Here is a 14,121-nt window from a genome sequence, read left to right on the forward strand (position 1 = left end):
TTTGCTTGGGATTAATTACCTATTCCCTGTCTTCTCAAATATACCATATATTTGGTTTGTTCTAACCCATGTTCACATACTATTTTGTAGATATTTTTCGGTTTTCTGACTCTTTAGTCTCCCTGAATAAATTATATAGTACTTTAATCATTCTTACTCCACATCTAGTTATTCAAGGAGTAACTGCATTTTTTTCTTACATTTTTATCACATATGTCCCTTTTAACTAATATTAGTTAGCCCCTTTCAGGTCTCACCTCCTCATAGATTATCAGTTTCATCTTATGTAGGAACTGCTTGCTTGTGTCACCATTCCACTTAAAAACTCCACATTTCCTATTGATAGTGGTCACACTCCTTCATGGCCCACCTTAGTCTAGCCTCATACTACATTTCCACATTTATTTTCCCCTAATCCACATTATGTTTCCTGTGACAGCACTTGTCTTCAGACCTTAAAGTATGCTGTTCTTTTTTCCTTGAATGCTCACTCCAGTCATTCTCCTTACCAAATGTATTCATTTATACATTTCATTCATGTAGAATATATTTAATTATTGTTTCCTCATTTCCAAATCCTATCTCTTCCATTAATCCTTCCCCAAATACTTTAGTTCCCAATGTGTTTTGACAATTTTTGTCCTACACAGTAGTCATTTTTTTTACCTTCTTCATTTGTCACATTGAACATGATTTCATGACATATTTACTTATCATTTTCTGTCTGTATCCTATGTTCCCAGCTAGACTGTATTTTCTTGAGGCCAGGAAACAAACGCTAAGCTTTTTTATTGCTAGAGTGCTCTCAGCACAGTGTTGATATTTAATTATGTATCTGAATAGTTATTATTCTCCTTGATCATAAGAGAAACGATGGGCAGTGATGACTTTTACTCAGTAAGCGTTGGTAAAGTAAATAAAATCAAGGACTGATTTCCAGAAACCACACACATAAAACATTGCTCACACTCATGTATTAAAACATTTAACTCGGGCTTCCCTGGTGGTGCAGTGGTTGAGAGTCCGCCTGCCGATGCAGGGGACACGGGTTCGTGCCCCGGTCCGGAAGATCCCACATGCCGCGGAGCGACTGGGCCCGTGAGCCATGGCCGCCGAGCCTGCGCTCCGCAACGGGAGAGGCCACAACAGGGAGAGAGTAGCACAAAAAAAAAATTTAACTCAAATTTAAGGGCAAAGTCAATGACATTCTCTAGGTGCTCCTCTGATGCCTGCTGACTATTTTTCAGGATTTGCCAAGAAGCCTTTGAATTTTAAAAGTTTCTTGGCTAGTCTGAAGAATACTTTCAACCCATTAAATCACAGAATGCATAAACCCAGAGAGTTACGCAATGTTACCAATAAGTGCACACAGTGGTGTGCTCAACTTAGGACCTGGCTCAGAGGACGCATTCCATAAATAGTTGTGACAATGTCAATAGTTGCCTTTCTCAGTGTTTACGCCAATTAAGGGAGCAGGGTAGTTGAAATAGTGGTTTAATGATTAGTGTTGAAAATCACTCTACAGCTTTTATCGTGGCTCCTCCATCCGTAGATCATTCTCAGCCTGAGTGGTATTTTCATCATGGGGTGGTGGTGAGCAGTGATTTGAGCAAAACCATCTCTAAATAACATTTTGGACTGTTTCTTCTTCCACAACTTCTCAATCTCTTCTCTTTGGGACTTTGTACCTAAGCTGACACAAAGCATAGGTGTCCATGTCTCCCAATATGTTATCACATTGCTAAGAAATTCACACGTTTTACCAGAAGTCTTCTGGAGACATACTATAACTTGCAAACTTGTAGAGATCATTCAAAAGGGAGGAGTTTCAAGAACTCAAATGAATATTTGTTTTTTCATTTCCTCACTCCTCAAGCTATAGCTGAAAGACTACAGCCCACTCTTTCTTAGTAATGGGACAGAGACCTTCTTTTTTACAGTATATATAAAAAATGAATGAATAAAATATTGAAATGAATAAAATATTTTGAAATTAATGGACCTCTCTCTCTCTCTCTCTCTCTCTCTCTCTCTCTCTCTCTCTCTCTATATATATATATATATATATATATATATATATATATATATATATATTTATTCAGTTTCTCTCTGAGAACACGTTAAGTTTCTTAAGTTTAGCCCAGGGCTAAACATGGCCCAGAAAATTCTAACACATGACTTTCTCATTTTAGATTCAGTTTGAAAGTGAATAAAAACACATGGGAAAACACACAAAAAAAACAATTCCTGGACTTAAAGATATCCCAGAGTTTTCTTTACATATCACCTAGCTACTTTTACCTCCAATTTCTAAAAATGAACACAAAGCATTTTTAATCAGTTTTCAAGAAGATGAGCTAATCTTTTATAAGCATGCATTCAAAGAAGGAAAGCATTCTTCAGATGTCAAGATTAAATGTGTTTATTTCGAGTTAGTGGATACAATGGTATATTAGATACCAGCACTCCAAGCTACACCTATGTATTTGCCTCTAAATCTTCACACACTGTCAGTTTCCATTCCTCTAACATTCCATCACTGGGCCTCCTATTTCTAGCAAAATCATAGTTCAAATTTTTAAAAAAGTAAAAGCAAGATGATCACCACATTGTGCTTCCAGTGCCCCCAGAAGGATTATAATTGTTTTAAATAAATGTTTATGTTTTCAGTAAAGGGGGAAATTGATAACATGAGCACTAGTAATGGCACGACTAGGAGAGAAAGAACAGAATACAGATTAAAAGAAACATTTTCGGCTGGACGAGTTAGTTTCCCCTTAGTAAAAACTCCACATAATATCATCGATATGATGTCAACGTTAAATTGCTCAATTTGTGGGCCACACACTTAAGCGTATTGGCTAGTACACTTTTGCACTGAAACAGAAGCAATACAAGCTTTATGTTCTACCATTACACTTCCAGATTTTTCGCTTATTAATATACCTGCCAACTTAATGATTCTTGCATGCATTAGAGTTTGCTTTTGTAGAGTTAAGTTTATTTTCCCCATCCCTCCCACTCCCATAAACATTGCAATGTGAACTCTTTGCCCAATTTTACTAGAATGTTGCAAAGGACAGCTCTGTGCCACCTTGGGACAGGAACTCCCTGTCCCCTCCCTGGGCTACAGATGGATCAGCAGTATTGATCACATCTCATCTTACATGCAAACAGACACTGCTCCCTTAGTTCCCCATGCCAGAGGCATATGAGTCAGCAGGTATACATACAAAAATGGAATTAAAAAGAAAAGAATAGAAAAGGAAAAGAAAGAAAAAGCTTTCTTGTTAAAGCCTATCGTCCTAGAAGGAATCCATTGCTTTGAATTCACTTAAAGCCTGTACAGGCGAAATGTGTTTCTTCTGAGAACCTCGTCTAACTCGTGTCTGGAATTCTTCAGGCTTTTCTCTCTTCACAAGGGGCTTCTTCTCTGGAGCCTTCATCTTCCAAGACACAACAGGTGAGTTGACAGCTGCTGTCCCATAGACCTTCTGATATTTTGTTGAGGCCACATAAGATGCTTTCACCGTGAGGACAACAGCATTCATCAGATTTTTAGCTGCCTGGATGAGCGATGTGGCACTGTCCAGCTGGAGTGGAAGAAGAATGAAATATACTTGGGTTAGCCAAGGCACAACATTCAGAAGATGGAGGTGCAATTTCTCAGTTAAAACAATGTTGTGTTTATGCAAGTATACAGTATTGCCAAAAAAGGAGCAGATTGTTACATGATAAGGAGAAAAGGTTACAAAGCAGTCACCTGTCTTCTAGCCCTAATCCCAAAATAAAAAGAAAAAATAGAGGATACTCGACGATACACAGTTTTCTAAAATCCCAGTACCTCGAAAGACAAAACCCTCCTTTTGGCATGTAAGAATTCCAACATAACGAAAGTTTTCCAAAGTGGAACATCTCATGTTATTGCATTAGGCTGATTGGTAATAATGACAATTATTTGAAAAGCATTTGGCAGGCACTAAAGAATAAAACGTTATAAGGGGTTTTATGGCTCTCCCAGTGGAAGTATCTATTTGTAGACTATTTCTCCATCTTGAGCTCAGGATTGGTAGGGATGCAGGCAGCCAAGCAGAGGAATACGTCCATGGGTGCGCTGACTTTTTACTTAGGTGTTTATTGTGCTGCGGTACCTGGCTATTCCCAGGTCTTAAATATACCTCATATAAAATATCAACAGTTGTGTCAGGCTTGCATAGGTCAAAGAACATTCAATGAGACCCCCTTATCCATGCGCTAATGAAATATTGATTTCTTACGATGTGCCAAATGCTATTTTAAGCACTTTGTTTCCCCACTTAACTCTCACAACGACCCTGTGACGGAGGTATCACTGTCATTGCCATTATATGGTGAGAGATCTGGTGCATGCAGAGGTCCAGCAATTTTCACGGGTTTATACAGCTTAAGTGATGGGGTCCTTAAAGACTGTAGTACTGTGCCATACTGCCACCCTATTGGGTAGAATGGCTTTAAAATTGCTAAGACCAGTCACAACTTAGAGCAGAGTAGATGTAGGAGTTCATCTCCAGACTCTAAGACCAGGTATTTTTCAAGTTACCTCTTTTCTGCTTTTAACCAGCTAGGCAGTGTGTTATAGACTGTATACTAGACCTTTCGATAACTGTTTCAAACTCCTGGACCACAAAAGCTGGAAAAGTTCAAAACTGCATTTCTCAGACCCCCTTTCAGCCAGGATTCTACATGTCACCTAGTGAAAGGAAAGAATTAACAGCTGGACTGCAAATATTACTCCAGCCTCAGGGATGCCTGAATGTAGTCTGTTCATTAAACCTGTAATAGCAACTAAGGAAATGTATCCATTGCAGTTAAATGAGGGATCCAAGAATGTTCCTAAGTAATGTGCTCCTAGTTGCTGAGATTGTTCATTGTATAACTTGTAATCAGTGTAGCTATATTAGAGAATAGGAACTAGGCGTACAACCTTCTGGGTATGAAGTAATTAACAGTGTTATGCCCAGTGACCCCAAACACAGTGACTCCACTATGTGATGTGACCTGATTTCACTTAACTTGTCATTTCTTGTGACCAAAGCAAGTCCCAAGCAGTGACTGGGGACATCAGAAGTTATATCTAAAGCTAGGGGCAGGACAGGAATAAAGACGCAGACATAGAGAATGGACTTGAGAACACGGGGAGGGGGAAGGGTAAGCTGGGACAAAATGAGAGAGTGGCATGGACATATATACACTACCAAATATAAAATAGATAGCTAGTGGGAAGCAGCTGCATAACACAGGGAGATCAGCTCAGTTCTTTGTGACCACCTAGAGGGGTGGGATAGGGAGGATGGGAGGGAGACACAAGAGAGAGGAGATATGGGGATATATGTATATGTATAGTTGATTCACTTGTTATAAAGCAGAAACTAACACCATTGTAAAGCAATTCTACTCCAAAACAGATGTTAAAAAAAGAAGTTATATCTAAAGACTCTATTATGTTGTTCTGGCTGTTATCTGTTCCACATCCTTTATTAAAGCTAAATAAACATTATTCTGAGTTTAAAAATTCTATGAGAAGTGAACTCAATTCTTCTACCATAAAAAAGCTCATAAAATCAGATTATTTGAGAAAACAATGGAAGAAGCTTTCTACGTATGAATTTCTTGCAATACCATAAAACTGAGGCTTCACCACACACACACACATGATTAAAAGCCAGTATTACATTGACGCCACAATAATATAGAGAAGCTGAGATTTGTGGATTAGAGCCACGACTCAATGAATATATAATTGATTGCTTTGCAAATTAAATCAACCAATTGGATAGAATAACTAGTTATGTTACCAATTCTATTACACTGTATAAGGTGTCCATATACCAAAATAACTGTTTAACCCATAATGTTTACTTTTACAGCATAAGTTTCTAAAGTTAGCTAAGGAAAAGCAAATTCTAGATTATTCATGTTAATAGAAGGGAAAACAGGCACAGATTGGTCCAGTGATTCTCTAAGTACAATCTCTGAACCAGCATCATCTGGGAACCTGTTAGAAATGCACTCTCTCAGGCCAATCCCCACATTTCTGAATCAAAAAAAACTGGCAATCCAGGGGATTCTGATTCATGCCAAAGGTTAAGAACCACTGGATTAATGACACCCAAAGACTCTCTCAAGGCTTATTTCAACCAATGATTTCAGGACTTCCACCATCAACAAGTTTGGTAACATCACAGCTAATTATCCAACTGAATCTCACTTTTTCATCTTTCCAATTATACTCCCAGGCAGAAGTACAAATAATGAAGAAAACAGATAAGATAGCAAAATGCTGGGATGATTAGATCAGTCATAGTTTCTTTAGGAGCTAGATACCATACCCCTTGGCCAATCAACAGTTCCCTGTAAAAGTCTATAATGTTTCAGAAAAGAGTAAAATTCGGTCATAAAGTTAGTTACTTTTGTTGTGTGCTATGGGTAAAGAGAGAGTAGAATGATATTATATCAGGGACAGTTCTGTTGATTTGCTTTGGGGTAACAGAATTAGCAGAAGTAGATTAGGGCAAGATATGTCTATTGTATTTTAAATTGTCCCCCGAAAAGCAAATCTTGGGAGAATTGAGTTGGGAGAATTGAGTGGATCCAAAAAGAAGAATTACAAATAATTTGGAGATTTTTACCACAGATTCCACTTTCAGATAGATGGTGTCTAATTCTGCTGCAAAAATATGATAGCCTGTTTCTTCTTCAGAACCCCTTTGCTCTCCCAGCCTGACACAGGAATCCTATGAATAAACCTAACACATTAGTTGACAGTGAGACAGCTCTAAATTATAAAGTCAATGATTTTGTTCAAGCCACCTGGTGGGGCAGGTACTGAATTCATGGCAAGGCAAAGCGAGGAGGTGAGGGCCAGGTAAGCCTGAACAAATATACTCCAAGGCAATAAGGCCAATCTAAAATTAATACAAAATTTGACTTCTTCTTAAAACTTGAATTCCCCAGGGATAAATTTTACCATTTGCCCTATACCCACTGTAATGATTTATATCATTTTCAGCACAATCATAATTTGTTTTATTTAAAAATGGGTCTCCTTTATACTTGTCCAAAATAGCACTGAGACCTGGTTTCCAAGTGGCACATCTTGCTAAAAATTCACTTCCTAAAGAAAATACATTAAAAAGAGTAAAGCTACACGGAAAGAAGATTTTTAAATGGAAGGTTTAAGAAAACTTATTTCACATAATTGTGTTCTATTTTGTGGTGTATACTGTAACTAGGGCATTTTCAAACAAGACGTGTTAATGAAATTCTAATAATATTAATACCCAACATTAGTTGAGCACTTACTAGGTGCTTGGCATTGCCTTAGTTCCTTTAATTAATTTGCATGACTCAAGTTTCAAAAATCCTTGTAGTAGAAACTGTTAGCCCCATTTTAAAGATGAGAAAAGGAAAGCTTAGAGAGGTAGGATAACTTGTCCCTGTAGTAACTGGCAAAGTAGGAATTAAGACCTGTACTCTCTCTCTCCAAAGCCCAACATCTGAACCACTACATTGCATTACTTCTCTGAAGCATCATTTAAGCTCTGGGGTCTTGTTTTTCAGTGACTATCATTCGAAATGAACTGATCTCAATTATTAACTCTGTCTGGGCATCCTATAAACATCATGACTAAGTCTAGTGAGAGCGTCCATCTCACCTGGTCTGTGATTTTTAGTCTCATCCTCAGAGCCTGAATTCTTTCTAACTAAATCTCCTGGCTTGGGATGTGCTACTGCCCAGCAATCCTTCCTGGCCTTTTGACTGGTCTCCTGGCTTGGATGCACCTTGACGGCAGCAGTTCCTGGGATCTGATCCCTGCAGATTTTTCTTGTACTTGCTCTGTTTCTATGAAGTACATTCAATATACAGCTGTAATGACGGCTGTATATTGTTGTACCCTCAGGTGGGGCTCAGCTACTCTGGTTAGTGTCCCAAGCCTTTATCTGGGCTGGTCTTGCTAGCTTAAATAAGTCTCAAATGTGGGCTGTCGCCAGCCATTCCTCAAGCTGGCTTGTATATACACTGACTAGACTTATCCACAGAAAGAGACTTGTATCTTTTCCTGCTCAAGGGCCTTTCTATTCCTATGAGGCAGCCCATTAAATTCTTATATCAAGTCTAAAAGAAGTGGCTACTTAATTAAAAAAAATAATAATAATAGCTTACATTTAGCAAATGTTACCATGAGCCAGTCTCTGGACTAACTTCTCAAGTTTCCTTTCTCTCATTCAATCTCACATCCACCCCTCAGACAGGGAATACTATTATGCTCAGCTAAGTGGGAAAGCCAAGATTTAAACTCAGGAAGCCTAACTCCAGAGCCCATGCTCTAACCATTGCTCTATGATGCTTCTCAGTGTCGAGCATGGCAGACGAATCCATAGTCCCCAAATTTATCAAGCTGTACTAGATTAATTCTCTCTATTCTATTCCATAGGTGTCTGCTGTCCCTAACCACGGAAATTAGGCTTCTCCTAATTCTGTCACTATTCTTTTTAAAATATCAAAGTACTATTTTAAAAAGGCAACAGATGTTTCCTCACATCTTGTTCTATTACAGTCCATGAAAAGCAAATAAGGGCGGGAGAGCTGTTTTACAGCCAATCCTATAGGGTTTTTTCTGGCTTTTTTCTGCCTCTATTACCACTCTCTTCTTCTTAACCTCACTTAACTTCTAATAGACAGATTTCTCTTTCCCTACACTTTCCTCATTTTGCGTTTTGAGTAGAGAGAAATACTAGAGGGAAGACTTCCTGAAATGTGATTCTTCCATTAATTGATATTTGTGCTGCTTAATTCCTTATGAATTGTGAAAAGTGCTTACAATGACTCAAAATTTACAGGATCATCTGAAGATTTCTGAAACACCATGTCATTATGTTTCATGCTATTTCATTAACATGGGGATTATACTGCAAGAGGTGTTCAGTTCCAATAGAAACAGAATCTGACAGAAATGTGACTGCATGACTCAAATCACACTCTTTCAAATGAAAGTGCAACCGCATTTCTTGAAATACCAAATTGTCATTTACTCTCTACCCTACAGTCTATCCCTCTATTTTTCTACTACTTTTCTAATGGGTTAAATAGAATGTTGTTCATGCCTGGATGGTTAAGAGTGCTGAAGAAGGACAATTCTGAAATTCCTAGCTAGTACAGTTTGGTATATATGGATGTATTCATCCAGGTGATAGAAATAAGAGGGAAGCTGAAGTGCTGAACTATTGAGTTTAATTTTGGACATAGTGAGGTGTGTGTGTGCTACACGTAGGTAGAGTGAGTTATCAAAGGAAGAGTTGAAATTCTGTGAGTGAAATTCAAGGAGTAAGATGTAAGAAACCACATTTTGTTTATATTGGTCTTCCCAGTTCTGCATAGAGTAAGTATATAATTTATGTCAATTTCTGTCTGATTTTTTTCTTCCCTTCACATTTCTTATTTAGTGTTTCTACAGAGAGAGCTAATAGAATGTGGAATGAGATATTAAATCCATATTCTTCCCACAGGTCAAAAAGTCCAATAAATCTACTAAAGTTTTTCTCTGCATTATACTTTCAAGATCAAAATCAATATTCTTTTAATAATCTAAGACATAACATCATCAAGAAATATCTTAACTATTCCCTTGACAGCCAAGGCTACTTTCGATTCTGTTAGGTAATTAGCAATCCTTCACCCTTGATAATAATGGTGATCCTCCTGGGGCCAACCAGCAATAAAGCTAATGCAGTTTAGATTTAACAACTGGCTTTAAAAAAACACCCTCACCCCAAATTAAAAAAAAAAAAAAAACATTGTCAAAAGTGCAAAGTAATCTGAAAGAGGTAGAGAGAAATGCATTGGATTAACCACATATGACATAGTGAACATCTTAGGATGTTAATTTGTGAGGGTCAGGAATATAATTAGAGAAGAGAATTAGGATTTCACTGTGCTCCACATTAATCCATTTAAAATATGCATGTAGAGATAGAAATATAACCTGGAAATGAATCTATTTCCAAAAAGCTGATTATCTATTACCACAAAATAATGAACCATAAATGGTAGTTCATGCAAATCCCAAGCACAAAGCAATCCGTCCTTGCATTAAAAATAATGCAAATGTCATTGGATTACTGGCTAAGCTAAATTGAATAAAATAAACCAAATCATTTTGAAGGTGATTTTGAAATATAAAAGCCAAGGAGTGATTACCTTGAAAAGCTTAGAAGTGCCTGGGAACGGTAACCTAGTCCCATTTGGGCCTAGGCTCTTTTATTCTAATCTTCTCAAGTAATAACTGATAGTGCTAATGACTTTGAGAATGCTAAAATGGGTAGAGTCCATTTTAACCATGTGCAAGATCTTTTAATGGGACTAACTTAGTGTTTAACATATAAGAACAAGAAATATTTTAATGGGCCTCCACTATACATATTCAGGGCTGGGGTAGTGTTTTGAGGGGAGGAAGTTGTGCTGGAAGAATTGATAATAAATTGAAAGTAAATATCCTGAGAAAACTGGAATCTCTCTATTGGAGCTGGCCATTTATTTATATTTAAACAGTTATCTCTCCAAAAGGAGTCGCAGGAAAAAAAAAAAAAAGAAACTTTGCTACAAGTCAGTTTTGCTGTTAATGAATGGGAGGTTAGAAACCCACAGCATTGCAGCCTATTATCTGCCAAGAAGAACATTTCATGTTTGAAAAATCCATGAGGATTTGAAGAGATATTTGATCCCCTTAGAAACTGTGATACATTTGAAATACCTTGAAATATCTCCCTACATTTTACAGAGTCTATATCGATAACACTTTTATAAAATGCTAGCAAGTCCAGGGTAATAAATAACTGAAGCAAACAAAGGTATGGTGAAAAGGTTCAGCCTAATCACATCTTTCCCCACTTCATGGATGTTTACATGAATACAAAAAAGATTATTCCCGTGTGGTAAACCCTCATTTCAGTGTCCTAGTCTACACACTCTTCCTCATCAAACATCAACAATGAAATAAATTAGCAAAGCTGAATTCCTTCTTGTTAAGACAGTGACAGTGGTGAACATAGGGCAGCAATTTGCACTCACCCCTATGGTGTCCATGGCAGGCATTACTAATCAATCACAGCACCTTGCTCTTTGAGAATATGCTCAGTGGCATGAGAAAGGAAACTTCTTTACCTCCCTCCTCCAAGAGGTCATATTTTGAAAAAGTTGTCAAAAACAACTTGATATAGTTTATAACACAGATACTTCTATATTTAAATTGTTTAATATTTTCTGTTTCTGTTACTACTAATCAACCTCGAACAAGTATTTTTTTATTTAAATGATGCAGCATTTAATCTTTTTTCCCATAGCTGACTTTAAGGGACAAATTGTGAATTTGTACTGACACCACAGTATGAGTTGCTAATTAATGAAATAATTAAGCTGAAGACATAAGTATGAACAGAAGTACAAAGCATTTTGGGGATGATTTTAAATCAGAGGGTAAAAATTAGCTGAATATACTAACAAGTATGATGTCTGAAGTGAAAATGACCATCACAGGTATGGCTGTGACGATCATTAAAACAAAAAATAAACTGCATTAAATCTATTAATATTAGAACATGTACTAATCCTTGATAACTGAAAGCAAGAATACTGTAGGCTAACTCCTGAAGAGTTGGCTTAATCCCAAGGGTGTTCCCATTTGATTACAGGATCTTGAAAAGTAAATGTTTTTCAACTTTATGTAGTGGCTCAATCACAGCAGAAAGGAGGAGAAAAGGTCTGTTATTTTTTCTGCAGGGATTCCTTGAGTGCTACCAGGGAGGCAGCTGGTGCTCTCCCAAGGCTGAAGACCAGTTGTTGGGAAATATGTCTGTAATGGCTCAAGATGAAGTTGGCAAAGGCCTTAGCAGACAAGCACTGCAATCTCAGCCAGGCTAAAAAAAAAAAGCTCCAGTGTTGCTGAGAAATTTACCAATTGGTTCTCAGGTAACTTTCTCAACTGGACATATTTGTGTTTTCCTTTCTAATTCATTGAGGTAGGTAGTACTTCTTAGTCAGCCAGTCCACTGATTAACTGTCTTCATTTGCATTTTTTCAATTATAGGTAAGTAAACCTTGGGGATTCCCATGAAGGCTTAATTACAGTCAACAAATTTCCTAAATATGGCTTAGAGCCATTTTTTTCCTCACCATTTAAAGCAGAACAGTTTTTGCTCAACCCCAAACAAGGCATTTTTGCTAACCTTGAAATCCCAAGGAGAAATGGGAGTATTGGGATGTGTTACCCCTTGGAAAGTTATGAACAGGCATCTCTATTCCTCCAGGAAGTCCCCACCTCCCTTTTCTATATTTCTGCCTTCCCATACTGTTCCTTTTCCTACACATCAGGATCTCCTGGCCCAGAGGTTTTCTCTGGGTTGTTTTCACATAACAACAGAAGCATAGGAAATAAATCCAACAAGAGACCATGTGCCAAAGGATGGATATATATATATATATATATGTATATATATATATACACATATATTACAAACTGGGAGATATTCCTGGGTAGGAATATCTTTATGTCACATACATATTCCATGCATTGATTTTGTCATCTCTGATCATGAGAATCATCGTGTCTTCACCAACCAAGGCTCAGACTTTCAAAGGGCTACAGCTCCTTTTTACCTTCCGTATGGGGCAGCCAGCTAGCAGAAGGTCACCACATTTGATCCCTTTATTTCCCTCATTCTCCCGCACTATTCTGCATTACCATTACTGGGAGGCAAATTTAAGACAAGCCACTGCCCAAGAATCCAAGAGAAATATGTCTTCACAAAATGAATCAAAGAGCCACCAATGGGCCCAGCACTCTCAGAAATGCTGAAATTTGCATGGTCATGGTATATTTGTTGATAAGTGATAAAGGCCATTTAACACCTTACAAAACAGCTCCTAGGCTCCAGAATACAATGTGCAACTACTAAGTGAAGAATAGATCCAAAGAGTCAAGGACCACAGGTTTGGGTGCTGGTTGATGGAGGGTTGTGCCTGGGAAGGGAGCATAATCTGGAAGCCTGGATTATTCTTCACCATCTGTTCACTCCTCTCCACATTCAATCACTGACAGTTGTATCATGTGGCATTATTCATATGTTGGGGAAACTAAACTGCCATCCAGCCTATAACTCTCTCCTCATCAGGCGTGTGGAAAGAGCTGGTCAAAGCCTCTGTTGCTACCTGAGTCCTGGATGAAGAGAGTAAAGAGCAGCAGAAGAGGCCCCTTCCCCAAGGAGTGTTTGCTACCACTCCTCAGGATTCTAGTACCCTCTTTCCACCCCATTCTTCCAAGTCCTGTACATTGTCTCCCCTCTGGCAATGCATTCTTACATTTCATGCTCCACTTCCAACTCTCCCTGTTACTCCATCCTGTTCTATCTTTTCCTCTCTTACAGTGAAGAAAAGCTTGGATTTTGGACTTTGGACTCAAAACCTGAGTTCAAACCTGATGGGTCTAATCACTGGCTGTGTGATCTTGGGAGAGCTACTTAACCTAGCTCTACCTGAAACTCTTTCTTATCTTTCTCTAAAGTAAAAGTGAAAAAAAGCACTTTCTAGGATTATTAAGTATTAAATGAGATAATACCCTTGAAGCTGAATGCCTGGCACATGGAGGCCCTTAGCAAATCATAAGCTTTTATTATTACTGTGATCCACCTTTCCTTAAATCACCGTTTGAGTCTTTTTAAAAAGGGTCTTTTTAAAATCATATTTTCCATTTGCACCTCCTCCTCCTCTACTTTCTCCTCTCAAGGTTTCTCCACACCCTCCATCCACCCAATCCAGCATTTTGGACTCTCTCTAACCTTCTTCTTACTGAAGATACTGTCACCTTGGCTTGTTCTCAATGCCTGATTATTACAGTTTTAATGTTGTACTGATAAAGACATGGAGAAGTTCACAAGGAGAATAGAAAAGCACGGTAAGTTGTATCTTTTGTAGCACTACTGAATCTTTTAGATGGAGGAAAGGAGGGCTCAAGATTCAGTATAAGAAAACATGGGGGATTTATGCATGGCACCCAAAATATCTAAGAACATTTAGGGCTTATAGGGGTT

At 38.0% G+C, this 14,121-nt stretch overlaps 1 protein-coding gene across 1 annotated transcript in view; it reads right to left on the reverse strand.

The window, feature by feature from the left end:
• Positions 1 to 3,279: 3,279 nt before the first annotated feature.
• Positions 3,280 to 14,121, reverse strand: part of CTNNA2 (catenin alpha 2) — a 1,031,201-nt gene continuing 1,020,359 nt past the window's right edge. Inside the window, exon 16 of the mRNA XM_089922913.1 lies at positions 3,280 to 3,593. Coding sequence (XP_089779039.1) covers positions 3,306 to 3,593 — 288 coding nt within the window. The 3' untranslated portion in view covers positions 3,280 to 3,305. The remainder of the gene's footprint in view (positions 3,594 to 14,121) is intronic.

Source organism: Delphinapterus leucas, chromosome 13 (genome assembly GCF_059928025.1).
Source record: "Delphinapterus leucas isolate spDelLeu-1000000601 "Yukka" chromosome 13, BTC_Dleu_Yukka2, whole genome shotgun sequence".
In the NCBI taxonomy this organism is placed as follows: Eukaryota; Metazoa; Chordata; class Mammalia; order Artiodactyla; family Monodontidae; genus Delphinapterus; species Delphinapterus leucas.